The sequence below is a fragment of the Podarcis melisellensis genome (assembly GCF_964234715.1).
Source record: "Podarcis melisellensis genome assembly, chromosome: 1".
In the NCBI taxonomy this organism is placed as follows: Eukaryota; Metazoa; Chordata; class Lepidosauria; order Squamata; family Lacertidae; genus Podarcis; species Podarcis melisellensis.
The window spans coordinates 88,139,139-88,156,292 of NC_138528.1; the positions used below are offsets into that span (position 1 = coordinate 88,139,139).

The following is a 17,154-nucleotide window of genomic DNA, read 5'->3' on the forward strand; positions in this document are numbered from 1 at the left end:
ACACCTACTGAACATCTGTCTGTCATGGCAATTTTGTTATCAGGCTCCTCAGATCCTGGTACTTATTCTTTTTAAACTGCATAACAGCTAGGATTATTAAAAATAAAATACAGCAGTATTTTGGCACCCACTTCTTTCTCTGGGTTCTATATTGCACTGTTGTCATCATTTAAAACTCAATCAATTCTACTGAACTGCTGAGCAGATGGCAAGACCGGCCCATAAGAATCTGCACAAGGCAATTAGAAAATGCAAATATAAAATTAATACAAGGGAATTAATTATCAGTGACATCTCCCAAGCACTGTATATACAGAAATCTGCCTGTTTCTCAGATACTAGCTAGACATGTTGATCACTGCAATGATGCTCTCTTCTTTAACTGCCAGGGCCTCTGAGATTTAACTGGGAAAGCAGAGTTTAATTATATGGGGATAAACCCCACTGGGGCTTCTTATTTATGTTGTGAAAAGGCCAGAAGAAGAGTTCAGAAAATGTTTGTTTGCTCAGAAGATAACAAGATGCATCTTTAAAAGAGTACATTACAAAATTGGTCCAGAATCAAAATTGCCCCCAAATTAACCCTAGAAGTAGCTGCTGATGCACATTCAGATGTGCTTACTCATTGTCCCACAAGTGGAGCAAAGGCTTGACAAGGGAGGAATTGGTAAATGGTTTGTGTGTGTGTGTGTGTGTGTGTGTGTGTGTGTGTGTGTATTTGAAGAATTGGGAAGAAATTCAACCAATCTCACACAAGTGGTACAGGTAAAAAAAAATCTACAGCCTTCTGTAAATGAAGATCAATTCCAGCCCCCAAGCTGACTTGATTGGATACCACCTTTCCATAAAAGGAAGCCATGAGGGTATGACCCGACAGATGTTCAACTTCCAGGAGGTGGCACATTATAAGTCCTGAGAGAATGTAACTAAGCAGCCCCCCAAGCTGATCAGCAATAGGAGGTGATTGGTGAAGTGTCCCCCTGTCCTGAGAGCCGTCTATGCTCCAAACCACATAACTGCCTGCACTAAATGAACCAAAACAGCCAAATAAAAAGTAAACTACCACAGCCAATCAAATTCGTTCATCCCCCCCCAAAAAAAAATATAGTCCGGCCCACCACCAGATCTGAGGGATAGTGGACCGGTCCAATGTTGAAATGTTTGCTGACCCCTGCTCTACTCATTCACAAGTGGTAACTGGCAAAGCCCATACTGCTCATGGGGTGGGGCCGGGTGCAGATTGCTGGAAAGACATAGAAGGAAGAATTCATGGCAGGGCCACCTTTTATTGGGAACTTGCTCCCTTAAGCCTATTGGCCAAAATAGGGCATGTTGTAGAACAACCAGCCTCATATAACCAAGGTGCTTAAGTCCAACTAACACATGAATGAGTTAATGCCATATAGAGTAAACTGTCCTGCCAAGCTTAGATAGGTCACTTCCCCTCAAATTGGGAGGAAGGAAGTGAAGTCTATTGTTTCTCTCAGTCTACCAAACTCAGACCGCATGGCCTTTTTACAAAGCCATCATTGTTTTCCTAGATAAATAATTTAGGAACTTTCACATATTACTAGAGCTACATCAAGGAAAAAAACCTATTATGTGTTACTTTCAAAAATTATGCTTATTGTTTTCTGACATTACACAGTTACTCTAAGGAGATCTCACCAGGCTATTCATGGGATAATAAAACAAGCTTATACAGTGATACCTCGGGTTAAGTACTTAATTCATTCCGGAGGTCCGTACTTAACCTGAAACTGTTCTTAACCTGAAGCACCACTTTAGCTAATGGGGCCTCCTGCTGCTGCTGCGCCGCCGGAGTCCAATTTCTGTTCTCATCCTGAAGCAAAGTTCTTAATCTGAAGCACTATTTCTGGGTTAGCGGAGTCTGTAACCTGAAGCGTATGTAACCCGTGGTACCACTGTATACATTGATTCATCATGGATGTGTGTGGAATCATATTTGCTCTCCCATGAACCAAAATGTGGGAACAGATTGGTCACATTCCAGGGCAATGGTATGCATGCTTAAACCCCGCACTCATTTCAGTGAGATTGTAGTGTGTTTGACAGTACACTGGACTATGGCCAGATAAAATTTACCCTATGAAGAGAATAGGATGAATTATAACAATGCTTCCTAGGATTATGCTTTCTAAGATTCCCCAGAGGTTCTGTTCTTTGCTCAGCTCTTTAAAAAAAATCAGATCTAAACTAGGGGTATTCAACATATTGCTCCCCAGATGTTGCTGGACTCCCATCATCCCTGCCCATTGACCAATTTTTTCTGACTCTAATGGGAGTTGGAGAGCACCACACTGGGTACCTCTTCTGTAAAATAGCCAGTGTGGTGTAGTGGTTAAGAGCAGTAGTCTCGTAATCTGGGGAACCGGGTTCGTGTCTCCGCTCCTCCACATGCAGCTGCTGGGTGAACTTGGGCTAGTCACACTTCTTTGAAGTCTCTCAGCCCCACTCACCTCACAGAGTATTTGTTGTGGGGGAGGAAGGGAAAGGAGAATGTTATCCGCTTTGAGACTCCTTAAAGGGGAGTGAAAGGCGGGATATCAAATCCAAACTACTACTACTACTACTACTCTTCTTCTTCTTCTTCTTCTTCTTCTTCTTCTTCTTCTTCTTCTTCTTCTTCCCACAGCATCAATGTTTAAGTAAATGGGCATCACATGTGTGCACAGATCTATTCTATTTTTATGACAACAATCATAACAAATCACAAACTACTGCTCCTTAGTGAACTGAGATATGTGTGGGTGGATTGCTCTCGTTAGAAAGAAAGAAAAAGCTTTGCATACATCAGTGCTTACTTGTAAACAGAAGTTTCCATTCTGGATTCCTTGTTTATGAAGAAGGATGGCTGAACTTTTCTCAGATTACAATCAAGTGTCAAAAGTGTCAAAAATAAAAACAATCTATAGAAGGGAAAACACAATGGATAATTTTGTCTTCCTCTGAGGGGCGTTACGCTATGAACAGATAACACACTTCCATAACACCATATGTACATCCATACCCACTAAAGGGGGTGTTGAGTTTGCCTAAAATAACATTTCAAAATAAGTTCCAGTTTGAGAGAAGTATCAGAGAAACAAAAACTATTTATATTAAATGAGTAAAAAATGTATTATGAGGAGGACCACCAATGCCAACATGATAAATGCATTGTTTTCTCCCTGCTGTTGTCCATGGATGTAAACCCACAAGCTAGAGTTGCATTTTTAGGCACATTTACAGTAATTAGTAAGGTAAAGGTAAAAGTACCCCTGCCCGTATGGGCCAGTCGTGTCCAACTCTAGGGTTGTGCGCCCATCTCACTTAAGAGGCCGGGGGCCAGCGCTGTCCGGAGACACTTCCGGGTCACGTGGCCAGCGTGACAAAGCTGCTCTGGCAAACTGGCACTAGTGCAGCACACGGAAACACCGTTTACCTTCCTGCTATAAAGCAGTACCTATTTATCTACTTGAACTTAGGGGGGCTTTAGAACTGCTAGGTGGGCAGGAGCTGGGACCGAAAGATGGGAGCTCACCCCGCCGCGGGGAATTGAACCGCCGACCATGCGATCGGCAAGCCCTAGGTGCTGAGGTTTTACCCACAGCGCTACCCGCGTCCCTGCAGTAATTAGTAGCATGGCCAAATAACAGATGAGGGGATCAATAACTCTTGGGGTAACAGGATCCTTGATGCAGGTGAGATTTTCCATACCCCATTCTTTCCTGAGGATCTATGCTCCGTCCCAGTGATTGCTACTGTCTGTACCCAAACATGTTAAATGCCTGCCCTTGTAGAAGAACTAATACAGCTCTCATTCTGAAACTTGGTGGGCTTTGTTCTCTCAGAAAGGGGCACCATGCTTGCAAATTGTTTTCGCTTACGGCAGAAAATTCCTTCGCTTAAAAACAAATGAAGGTGCCTTGCACAAAAACCTTTGGGTGTATTTCCCTACAATTTGGCAGTCTTAATCCACCCTGTAGGAGCTGCTATGGCTACAAATGCCATGCCTGAGAAAAGGGGAAGACATTATAGCTATCTTTAGATTAGTAAATATAATAATAATTTATTATTTGTACCCCACCCATGTGGCTGGGTTTCCCCAGCCACTCTGGGTGGCTTCCAACTAAGATTAAAAATACATTAAAACATCAGTCATGAAAACTATCCCTAAACAGGGCTGCCTTCAGATGTCTTCTAAACGTCAGATAGTTGTTTATCTCTTTGACATCTGGTGGGAGGGCATCCCACAGGGTGGGTGCCACTACCACTAAATGGGAATCAGTAGATCTGGGAAGCTTTGTCTTTAACAGATCTCATTTCGTCCCAAGTAACAAGTCAAACTGGAAAGATCCACAGAAGCACTACTTCTCAATGCATTGATGACATATTGTAGACTTAATTCTCCTGTAGAGTCTTAGGGGAAAATGAATGTAAAAGATGTAAAATGTATCTAAAAAATCACTTGAGAGCAACAGCATGTCATCAAGTCTCAATACTCCCAGTGGGAATTGCAATGTCCATTTCAACCCATGTGGTGACAGAAACATCCTAGACAGGCAGTCTTAGTCAGCTCAAATCACTTGTTGAAGAGCACAGACAGGCATCCCACAGACCAGCTTGTGCAAATCCTTAAGAGAGTAGGGATCCAGCAATGCATGGATTCCAGAGTGAACCCCTGCCCAGATCCCCACATTGGTCTCTAGATCAGATCCAGTGTGCACACGTTTGAATCACAACTGGTCAGTGGTTAGGAAGGAAATACATTTTGAATTGGGATTTGTGAAGTCTGGTGTTGGTGTTTGTGGGTGTGGGTGTGTGTAGGCAGATTTAACGTGATGCGGCCACAACTGAGGACAATTGGTGCAGGGCCAGCCCTACCATTAGGCAATTTCATTGCTAGTATTAAAGTAAGATGCAAGTCTGGTCAGCTTTGTACAAGGGAAGCTATCTCATTCTTTATCTCAGAAAGCAAAATGTCTTGTTGAAGTACTAAACTGGTGTCCATTAGACATCCAGGTATCATGAAAGCTTACGTACACTGCTAATTAGAACAATAAGGCATGAACAAAAGGCTGTTAAGGTCTGACAATACTGGCTTCTCCTGTACCCAATTCAAAATGCTGGTTTTAACCCTTCAAGCCTTATGCAGCTCAGAACCCCTATAGCCAAAGGACAAACTTTCCCCTTTCAGACCTTCCTGGACCCTCATTTCATCATCTGAGGCCCTTCTCTGCATGCCACCTTTGTGAGAGGTCCAAAAGGGGGCAACAAGAAAATGGGCCTTTTCGGTACTAGCCCCTCCCCCCCAACAATTTATGGAATGCTCTCCCCAGGGAGGCCTGCCTGTCACCAACCTTGTCATCATGTTGACACCAGGCAAAGACATTTCTGTTTTCCAAGACATTTTGGCAGCACCAGTGATACAACTGCTTTGTGAAATCTGCTTTTAATCATGTCTAATGATTCTATTATTATTGTATTTTATTTTTATTGTAAATCACTTCAGGACTTTGTTAGTTGGAGACAATGTACAAATGAAATAAACCTAAACCAAAGCTAAAAAAACTATTTTGTTCAAAAAGAGAACTCCTAAGCACATGATGGTTGTAAAAGACTTTCTCCGTGGAGAAGTTAATGCTGCCATCACTTTAATGGCAGAGAGAATGCTGGATTGTTTTTAATACAATAAACCTATTTGCCTCCTACTTGGCTATCTCCTTAATTTATTGCAGAAACTGTGAGATCAATACATAATAACTGTGCAATTTAGGAAACATGTTACAAGGTGTCACAAGATTATCATTCCAGTTAAAATGGAATATCAGTGTTGAGATCTTTTGAAGAAAATGAGGACAAATTTTCATAAACTGAAATATGCCAACTGAACTGGTCCTGGATCTGTCTCTTATCACTTCAGCAGTATTCTTCACTGTCAGATATATTGTAGTATCAGATATGACCCTTTGATCCAATAAAAGTTAATAGTTTGAAATCTTCTTCAGTCTACCATTTCCAGGGAACAACAGAGCCACAGTAAGGGGGAGAGAATCTATAGTTCTATATGGACCAATTGTTTCCTCTTCCTACATCATGTGCTCTGATATACAATCCTAGTAGGTTCTGCAATACACAACCCCTCCCAACTTCTCCTCCATTTTGACAGTATCATTCCCTCTCTTGCTCCCATATGCCAGCTAAACCTGTTCTGGGAGTTCTGCTGACTCTCCAGAGCAGATTTAGGGGGCATAGCAGAAGAAGATTCAACTCAGTTGAATCCTGCCCCCTGGTTTCTGCTCACTTTTTGTTGTTCAGTCATTTAGTTGTGTCCTACTCTTCTTGACCCCATGGACCAGAGCACGCCAGGCACTCCTGTCTTCCACTGCCTCCCACAGTTTGGTCACTCACTGTTATTTTACTATCCTATGGAGCCTGAGATTTCTTCCTCTCATTTGTTATTATAATTTGTTCAGAATAAGCAGATACCTAAGAGTGTACAAAATAAACTATGGAATATATCCATGTAAGTCATACCTTGAGTAAACCCACTGAATTCAATGGAGATGACTAAAGTAAGTGCATTGATTTAGTTGGATACAACCCATTGTGTTCATTCATGTGTGTATGTGTAAATAAACACACACAAACATCGTTGTTCATTTAAAAAACAACCATAATCCCCTCCCCCCAAATAATCACAGGACAGTCTACTAAATACTAAAAGAGGAGCATGTATGTATTATGGGAACTGTGAAAAGCACTGAATGAGGACAAAAACTCAGATAACTTTCCCAGGGCTTCTTCTTGCAAGCTTACCTTTATATTCACTTGGATTAAAATGCTGTTCATTGCATACTGTATATGATATTGCAATTACGTGTGTGTCTATGTTTGTGTGTGTTGTATCTATTTCCCAGTAATTAGTATCCTGGGGAGGAATTTCATTGCTACTGTAGTTATTTAATCTAATAAAGTGTTGTTATGAAACCAGCCTTGAGGTATTTCTGGAACTATATTAGAATGAAGTAACTTTAATGTCTGTAAGAATATCCATTGACCCTGACCTCAGATCCTGTAGCTGGAATTACAATATTTCTTGAGATGTTTTCTTAGCAATCTTGTATATCCTCATCAAGAAAATAACCGCAGGCACACTTTCATGATTCAATTACGAAAATACAAAGAGTGTGGGAATACTGCCATGTGCTAACAAGAAATAAGAAAACAGTAATCTTACGCTGAATGTCAGCCATGCAGAAATACATAAGAGAAAAGGAAGGAATCCCCAGAGATTTTGTTAAAGCTATTCCTTATTCTGCAAGAACCTCTGTTTTCAAACACCTTGCCTAGGGTACATTATGATCTGGATTGACATGGGGCTAATCTAGTAGGAGTCTGGTAAATCCTGCCTTAGTGCAAAGGCTGGATCTGAGTGACCTCCTTCTGATCCTTTCAATCCTGCGATTCTCTGTTTCTACACTGACTAGAGTTCAGTTTCTCCAGCAAGAGAACTTGACTTCCAGTTCCAATTTGTGCTTTGGGAAACTGGACTCTTCTAATTGATTGCTACTATAAGCTAGTATGATTGACAGAGAATAGATAAATTGATGGCCGTTTTGATATGGATGTTATCTTTTATTATAGTATTGGGATGTATACTGCATTCATGGAAGGGGAGGGGTTTTTTTGTTCCATGGAAATTCCTGCTATCCATTTGGAGCCGACTAGTGTTTCAACCAATTACTGAAGTGAAGCTTAAAGCATCTCAGATTTGCAGGAGACAAATTCACACTCTTACCACAACTGGTAATTTGTGCATTAAAAGTTCAGCTCTGGGTCATCAAATTTGGCATCTTTCTTTGTGGGCTGTGTCCTTTTCCTCTGGCGCTGCTGAAACTAGACTTACAGCCACATCATTTGTGGCTGCACTCATGGGCAAGCTCCAGAGAACACAATGAAACTTACCACCAAGCAGACATGCATAGCATTTGTCATAAAGCCACCAAGCCAGTGTCACCCACTCCTAACTTAATTTTGTGCATGACCGTTCAGCTAAACCCCAAGAAAAATTAGCAGTACTGTAATTACTGGGTTGAGTCCAAGTTTCCTCTGAGCAGAGTTCCTCTGAAGTAATTACCCTATTGGTGGATGGAAAGGCAATTTTCACAAACCCTTCATTGCCCTTTCAGCCTCCAGTGCTATCCAAAATCTGCTCCAGAAGGTTGGGAACTTTTAAGAACATTGAGACAGTGCTCCCACCTCCATTTAGTGGGAACCTCCATTGGAACAGAGTCTATTTGGTAATAATAAAGAGTCTTTCCATTTGCAGAATGGCAGTTCTGGATCTAATCCAGTACATATTCCTAAATACTGGGGGCAGGGAAGTATCACCAATTATGTTAATGTCTGAAGAAAACTTACAAAGGGTGATTCAGATATTTTAAAGAAAATAATTTTAAAAAGTTATTTAAATTGGCTATAGCTGACTGATTTCAGTTCTGGGTGTTGACCAACATGCCAAGGCCTGTCTTACTGAACAGTGAAAACTTTTCCTAAGGGCTGAAGTGAATTTCACTGCAGCATTTGTTCATGCTCTCAAACCATTAGGAAACAGAAGAAACATGCAACTCTTGGTGCTTCGTGGAAGAATCTTAAACTGAGCTCCTGGGAAAGAACATCCAGTCTAATTCATTGCTCAGTGAATAAGTAAAAACTGTACAGTGCAGTAAAATGGTCAATTATTGTGCTTTATAAAGATTGAATCCCAAATATATAGGGAGAAGTTTGTGTGTTCAATGTGAATGTTCATTGGCACTGGGAAATTAAAAGTGTCACCCATGAAATAGTAAAACTCATTAAAGCAGAGTATCCTTTTAAAAGTTACGGATTAACTTTATTACCAGCTTGGTGATAGCAAGTCTGCTTGCTTAAATCCACTTTCTTTTGGCATTCCTGAACATTATCAAACCATATTAACCAAAGTGTGATTAGAACAAGGAAAAACTTTACTTTATTAAAATCAAACCTGAAGGCACATCCACTGGGAAGGCTGATACCAATTCACAATACTTACTGCATTTGCCTTTTCCTCTTTATTTAAAGCCTTCTATTACTTGTGTAGATGTGTGAAATATCCTTCTTTTCATGCCGCCGCCGCCCCCCACCAGCTTTTAAGGTATGGAATCAAAAAGGCAAGAGTGACCTCTAGTGTTCACAAGCCCATTAGAACTTGAGAAACAGCTAGTTCTCTCCCATCACTGCATGAGGAATGTCATTTGTTTTAAATATATCCCCACCATTTTAAACTCCTATAAATTGCATCCAGGGAACAACACACAGCCAAGCAACATTTTTTTAAAAAAAGTCTAGCAAAATGCATCTCTTTAAAAAGAGGTTTCATATTCTAGAGTAATTCCTGGAGTACAATTTGGATCCTCAGCTACTTCAATGGACAGATATGACCTCTGTCACTTCCCCTGGCATAGAAGCACTTGCACAAACTAACTCATATCTAGCAGTGTTTTCTGAACAATTCAATTTAAATCCTGAATTTTAAAGACTGCCACTGTATCCTCCTGTTCCCAGCATCTTCTAAAGCAAAACATTGGCATATATGACACTCTTGGGCTACAATTCTCAGCGGATTTCCAGGGGATTGATGCCCATTTAGCTCAATGGGACACAGCATGCTAATTGCAAGGTTAGCTATCCACAGTCATGCTAAACGATCATCATGGCAAAAGTGCCAAGGCTGAATCCAAAGAAATGTATATATCCATGCTGGCCTCCCTATTTCTCCCTTTTGCAGTGACACTGCACTTCACAGAACATATTATCACAATAATTGTCTCCTAATGCCCTGTAGAACAGCAAAAGAGGGTCAATACCCCCACAACACTTAAGCTGAGGGGGGTGCATGGGGAGGACAGATGTTATGGGGATTTCTTGTCAAATGGAGGACACAAGGAGCCAAACTGTATGCACAACGGCTTTTAAAAGCGAAAAGGTATAAAAAGTACCAGTGTCTTAGTCCTATCATCAGATTTGCACCACTGTTGTTTTTCTTTCTTCCTTTTAAAATCCACACCAATCCCTTCATATTATGGACTCGTTCAGTCACATGGGCTTCCTAAGTCTAAATGCCACGCTGTGTCAAGATCTGGCTTTCTACATTCCAAAATATAGTTAATCTGCCCTGGCGTGGGAAAAATAGACACCAGGACTGATAGGTGAAGCAGCAAGATGCAGTTAGGATGGTTCAGATATTTTCCCATGCCCTGACTAAAAACCCCCCAAACCAAACCAAACCCAAAAGGATTCCAGTAAGGGATGGAGAGGTCGTTCCATGAAGGTAGGATTACACAGAATTAAGAGGGGCGCAATCTAGTTTGGCAAGCAGGGGCGTGTAGTTATGAATCGTTAAACACTCAGCAGGAGAAGGCAACCGAGGTGACTAAAGGCATTTCCTTGATATCATCAGCCGCATGAAAAATGAAATCTTAACGCAGGAGTATAAATAAACAGCAGTTCAAATACAAGTAGTAGGGGGAGGTAGGGGAGGCACTTTTTAAAAAAGAAGCCCGAGGCACATATATCTATTGCAGAGGGGAAAGGATGTGCAGATTTCCTGTCATTTTAGGATGGAAGGCCCCCATCACCTTAGTTCCTCAGTGATACAGAGAGGCCGATTTGCAGGGAATGCACTTAAGCGAACTTTAGACGCGGGAGCCACGCACCTTGCGCTCTCGCTCTCTCTCTCTTTCCCTCCCCTCCCACTACTACTCCAAAGATCACCCCCCCGCTCCAGACCTCCCCGTCAAATGTTGTGTAAGCGCCGGGTGGTTGCGAGATACAGGGCTTCCTTTGATACTTACAGTTGGTAGCCGCTAATCCAAGATGCCAGAAGCTGAACAGCAGCAAAGTCAAAACGCTGAAGAGTTGGGGGATAGGATCCATTTTCTCGTGCCGTCTCTGCCTGCGTAATCTCCAATTTCAGAGCGTGGCTGCTGTGCCTTGGCTCCCTTACTCCATCCGGCATCCAGGCACCCTTTTGGAAGACGCCGGAGAGGGAGAATGCGAAAGACACCTCTGCCCCTCCTTACCCAGATCTTCTCGAAAGCAGCAGCAGGTCCAAAGAGACACACAGAGAGAAAGCAACTGCGCCTCAACGCCAAAAGGCACTCATAAGGCAGGTCCTGAAATCCACCTCCAGGAGCTGCGATAGGGATTCAGCCAGCCTGGAGCTGAACAGCTCCTTATAGGCGCGAGGAGCCGTGCGCGCTCACTCCACCTCATGCTCAGCCTCCTCCTCCCCGTCACACCTCCCGCCTGCTAGGGAGGATCCTTTCTCATTACTATTATCAAGCCCTGATGATAAGCGTCGGAGTTACAGGGGAACTTGGCTGCCCAGAGCATCTTTCCCACTCACTCTTAGTTAGGGGGGCTAGCTAGTGTATCAGCCGCGACGGCGCGGGGTGGGGGAGAAGGAAAGCACCCAAATGAAGGTGGGGATGGAACGGAGTAAAGGCGGGGGGGGGGCGATTTGCAAATCTCTGTGTGGCCCTGTCTGCAAAGGAAAGAAAAGGGAGATCTTAGAAGATGAAAGGTGCAGGAAAGAAAAACCTTCGCCCCTCTCTATTTATCTATTTTAATATTTCCACACCGCACTGCATTCTGTTTCTTTATTTATTGCAAGTTGAAAACTAGGAAATTTATTGTGGCAGGAGTTTCTGTAGCTCATTTCATAGGCTGCGTGAAATGGGCAGCGTTGATCATTCTGCTTTCTCTCTCTTTCTCGCACACAGAGGGAAGCGGGGTGGGGGGAGGAAGGATACCGCTGATGAGGCTCTTTCTACACAGAGAGGGAGGGAGGGGGGTGTCTTTAGCACAAGATGAGATTTGAAAATGAATGAGGGGAACGAATGAATGCCGATCTACTGGCTGGAAGCAGGGTTACCATATATTTTCATGTGTTGATAATCTACCCGTGCAAACACAGAAAAGCACATCAAGCCATTCATTGCAACCAAACCATAGCACCTGTGAAAGTCAGTTCCTGAGCTGGAAACCGAGGCAGTTATTGGAGCCAAGTTTCTGTTTGACTGCTTGATTCATTTCTGACAACTGTCAGAACCGTTTTGCTATTATGTAGGAAAGGAGGAAGTGTCAGACCGAGTTTTCCCCTCCTTTTCTTTTTTTCCTTTTGGATCAGTGATTCCAGGTGGGGGGAAATGTTGTCTCTCATTGCTCCCACTGCACTTCTGCTGTCCTTTCCAGAACCTTAGCTTAATAATTCCCAAGGCTTAACCTTGTTGCTTTACTGCTGCTTTGGATCACGTCAATTGCAGGCTGTATCAAAGATGGATAAAAATTACATTAGTGATCCCAACTTTAATCCTTGAGGAGAGAATTTATTTGGAGCATTAAGGTCTTTGTTGGAAGTAATTTGCTGGTCTACAGCCATAATAAACAAACCAGAGAAGGGTCAGAAATAATTAGCGGTTTTTTAGATCACTAGCCCATATTCTTATGATGGGCCCATGGAGAATGGAGCTCTAAATTGCTGGCATGCTGAAAGAAAGAAGGCGGTGAGAGAAAACACACGCTTTGGCTGTTTTGTGGGAAACTGCTTTCTTAGTGATTAGATAGCCTGGAGAATTAAAAAGCAACAGCAAATGGGATTTTGAGCTTTAAATGGACAATCAAACAAAAGCTAAATCACACTTCTCCATGGGATTTTTTTGAAAGAAAGGACAAAATGCTGCTACAAGGATTCCTTATGAGAACTTTATATGAAAGAGAGGAGAGAGGCAATAGAAATCAAAGTCCTGTGATGAGGTAGGGAAAATTGGTTAAGTTTCTAATGTTTTCAGTTGCAGAGGAAAGATAAGCACATGGCTAAGTGCTAACACCCCCAAAGTGATGAAAACAACCAAAAACAAAGCATGAATCTCATTGGATTCCTTGAAATCTCATGATTTATAAAATAAATACCATTTATTATTAATAATTATGCCGATATAGTATCACCAATGTACAGTCATGGCACGTTGCAGAGTGACAGAGAAGGACAGTGGAGGGAACAACAACTGCCAACCTCACAAGCAAAAGTTTGACAGAAAGGAACGCAAGAGAGGGAACACTGGTGAAGATTAAGGGTGGCAAAAGGAACAGAGGAAGAATAAATCCAGAATCTCGTGGCATCCATTTCCTTGAATGCATGAGTGGAGGGGGCAGAACTGGGGCTATTCCCATTTACTATACCCTCAAACCATGCATATTCAGATGAACATGTGGAAAGGACCTCTATGGAGGTTCAGCTATGCACGTGAAAGAATCTCTTTACACACCTTAAGTTGAATGTGCATATTTGGTGTTGCATGTTCTGCAGTGTTCTGCAGGCATCTCATCATGGTGCTGGGATTACGAGATCATAATGCTGCTTCCCTCTCTTTATGTTCACTGAGCAGAGATGACTGTACTTAGTGCTGGCAGCAGTTAAGCTCTAAGAGGTTGGGCCAAATGAGTTATCAAAGAGGTGAGCTTTGGAGGAATAGCTTGGAGGCAGAAAGAAGAAGCCACCATTACCCACTTGCAAGCCGTTGTAGCTGGGGTGGTGGTGCCACAGATGACTATTGCTTACCTGGATGGGGCAGCAGTGGGAACACCAGATTAGGCTCTTAACAAAGCCACGTGTGTCTACCTTTGATGTAACAGAAAGGAAATAAAACAAAGCTCTCTGATTCTTTGGAATGTGGAGGTAGAAAATACAGGTGGGGCCTGAAACAAAATGTTCCTGCTCCATGTTTCAGCCAATCAGACATGTTGTTTTCAATGAGACTCCATTCTGCTCCCCCTTCCACCCAGTATTCCACCCCCACAACAGTCAGCCAGCATTCTGTGTACACCAGGCTTCCTCCACCTCGGCCCTCCAGATGTTTTTGGCTGACAACTCCCATGATCCCTAGCTAGCAGGACCAGTGGTCAGGGATGATGGGAACTGTAGTCTCAAAACATCTGGAGGGCCGAGCTTGAGGAAGCCTGGTGTACACTATACTCAGTCCTTAGTAGCCTTTCCCTCCTCTTTTAAGCTACCCCCCTCCCTGCAAGGAACTGATGGGCAGCCTTAGGCAAAGCTTCCTGAGATACTCAGAAGGGAACAGGCCATTCTTCAACATTTTAAATAAACTATTTCCTGCTTAACTGTTCCTTTTGCCACTGGATAGGGATACCACCCAACCTTTTCAAGCCCCAAACCTGGACATACGTCTTCCGAGATGCATTCCTGGGAGAGTCACATGACCCACGCCTCACTCTCGCCCTGAAGAAAGCACTTTTGGGGGGTGAGATGGCAGCTCTAGATTGTGCGAGCCCATGGCACCCATCATGGCCACTGAGATCTTGCAGAAAAAAATGGGATTTCCCATTCCCCCCCTCCCCCGGGCACTTTGCAGGTATGGATAGGGCAGGTGAAGAACTGGGCTTTTGAAGTGCCACAACCCCCTGAGCTGATGACAACCCCCCAAAAAATGATCATAAGGAAAGTGTCTTATGTTGAAAGAGACTATTGGTCCATCTATTACACTGACTGTCAGCAGTTATTCACGGTTTTGGACAGGAGTCTTTTTCAAGCCTACAGGGAGATGCTCTCTGAGGATTGAATGTGGGCCTCATGTGCTCTGCAGCTGAGCTTGGGCCCTTCCCTTAAGGAAAGTGCCACATGGTGAGTGGGGTATTTAGAGAAGACTCCTGGGTTTTGCAAAGTATAGTTTCCAACTTTGTTGTTCTTGTTTATTCATTTAGTCGTGTCCGACTCTTTGTGACCCCATGGACCAGAGCATGCCAGGCACTCCTGTCTTCCACTGCCTCCCGCAGTTTGGTTTCCAACTTACCTGAGAGTATAGTGTCTTTTTACATGCTAATGGATAAATCCTGCTTTCCCACCCTATTTTGGAAGCCTGGTGATTTTCATTCTATGGTCAGGCTGATGATACATATTAAGGCTTGAGCCAATTCTACTCAGTTCGCCTCTATTCTTCGATAAGAACTAACTTGAAAGGTGGACAAGGCAGACAGTGTTTGGTCTCCAAATTATGCTAAGGTTAATGAATCCCTTGTATCAGCTAAAAAACTATAACTGAAAAATCCTAACTGGGAATAGAAAGTGCCGTAAAATTATGGTGGTTTTGATCTGCTTTTCTCAGTCAGTTCATGCTATACTTTACTCTTCAAATAACCTATATTTCAACCAGACATTATAACAACAGCAACAAATGCCTTGCAAAACCATGAAGGATTGGATTCAAAATGTCTCTTCCATGTATAGGAGAGCTTCTCCTGTGTGGTGTGCCAGATTTAGCTCAAGATCCTTGTGAGAGAAAAGTGAATTAAAATTCAGAGCCATGCCTCTGCTTGCACATTGAAGTTGCATAATCTCTTGCACAACTCTCAGTGTGCTGTTATATAATATGTCACATATAATATGTCACATATATAATATGTCAGTGTCACACAATGGGTACTTCCACTTCTATTTTATGAACAGGAATAGTACAAGAACATGCTGGCAAATTCAGATTACACAATTACAGCTGATTTGCTTGTGCAACAAACTTGCTTCCTTCTGAAACTTGATGTTGTTCCATAAAGAGAGTATAGAGAAATGTACTGGAAAGCAACGCAGAAGGAATGCTCAATAAAAAGTCAGCATTGTCTAACCTCCCTGCAAACTTTGTGCCAATAAATCAGGATGAATGTTCAATAACCAGCTTGGCTGAAAGTGACTGAAGTCTGATGCTACCTCTTGCAAAACTGCTCACAGAACAGTATGGCTGCCAGAGTTTCTTCCACCAGCATAGGAGTAGGGAACTTGTGGCCCTCCAGATGTTGTTGGCAGGCTCAGCCAGCATGGCCAGTGGTCAGGATGGTAGGAACTATAGCCCAACATTTGGAGAGCCACGGGGCCCTCCCCTCAGTCTTATCTGGATTGAACCTCATTTTATTGGCACTCATCCAGTCCATTACCAAAGCAAGACAACAGTCCAGCACATTCACTGCGACACCTGCAGATGTAAAGGATCGGTAGAGTATTGTGTCATCAGTATATTGCTGACCTGTTTTCAGGATATTTCTCATATATGGGTTTGAATACCCTTATTTCTTCCTGATAGTAACTGAAGCTGAGGTTTACCATGTAGTCTTGTGCATGCTTACTACAAAGTAAGTCCTACTGAATTCTATAGGAATTCAGGTATGAAATTTGAGGTATGAAATTGCATAATGCGTCCCCCACCCCTGATTTGTTCAGACGGCACATATGAATATTAGCTCTCTATTTTATTTTATTCATATCTCGGGATGTCTATCCTTTCCACCAAAGCATTTGATAATGCATTCTTATGGGTTTGTAGGTTAATCCATCAAGCTCATTCAAATCAGCATTAGACCACTTAATTATATTCATGGCATAAGTCAGTTTCCAGACTGCCCAAGTGCTAATTGCTTTTAGCTGTAAGATCAGTTTCCAGCCTTTTGAGGAGTCTCTGTCTATAGAGTTGCTGTTAAGAGGATTCTAAAGTGGAGAAGGCTACATGGTTGATCCCAAGGGGTAGCTGGGTATATATCAAGCATAGGTAACATATGGGTGTTTACAACATGTTCCCGTCACTCCACATCTTTGCTTTTATCTTTCTAGGCTCAACAACATTCCCCCCCCCCCATCCTCATTGGAAAATCTGTCAGTTTGTTTATTAGCGTTCTGCTATTTTGGTTTCTAAGCACCACCATCCACTGCACAATCCTATCTGTATAATGCAGCTTTTGACAAACGGGTGCCATACTGGCTGGGGCTGATGGGAGTTATAGTGCAAAACATCTGGAGGGTGCCAAGTTGGTGTGGAGTAATTCTTTTTAAATTTTTTATTAACAATTTCAACATAACAAATTATCAAAGCAAATCATCTTCATTATTTCCCCCCTTTTCCCCCTCCCACTTCCCCAGCAAACCCTCTCCCCCAAGACTTCCCTCAGATCCTCTCTCTGATTTCTCAACTCATCTTATTTTCTGCATATTGTAAAAATGTATACAAATGTATACAAAAATGTATAATATCTACTATATTAACCCTCAATAAATTTGTGTATGTTTAT

General features: G+C 42.5%; 1 protein-coding gene across 2 annotated transcripts in view; it reads right to left on the reverse strand.

Annotated features, from left to right (window-relative positions):
• The window catches only part of CNTNAP5 (contactin associated protein family member 5), a 302,323-nt gene extending 291,048 nt beyond the window's left edge, over positions 1 to 11,275 (reverse strand). For both annotated transcript variants that reach the window (XM_081885529.1, XM_081885528.1), the window contains exon 1: positions 10,881 to 11,275. Coding sequence is in view for 1 of the 2 variants with exons in the window: in XM_081885528.1 (XP_081741654.1) it covers positions 10,881 to 10,962 (82 nt within the window). In the remaining variant the exon portion in view is untranslated. The remainder of the gene's footprint in view (positions 1 to 10,880) is intronic.
• Positions 11,276 to 17,154: the final 5,879 nt, after the last annotated feature.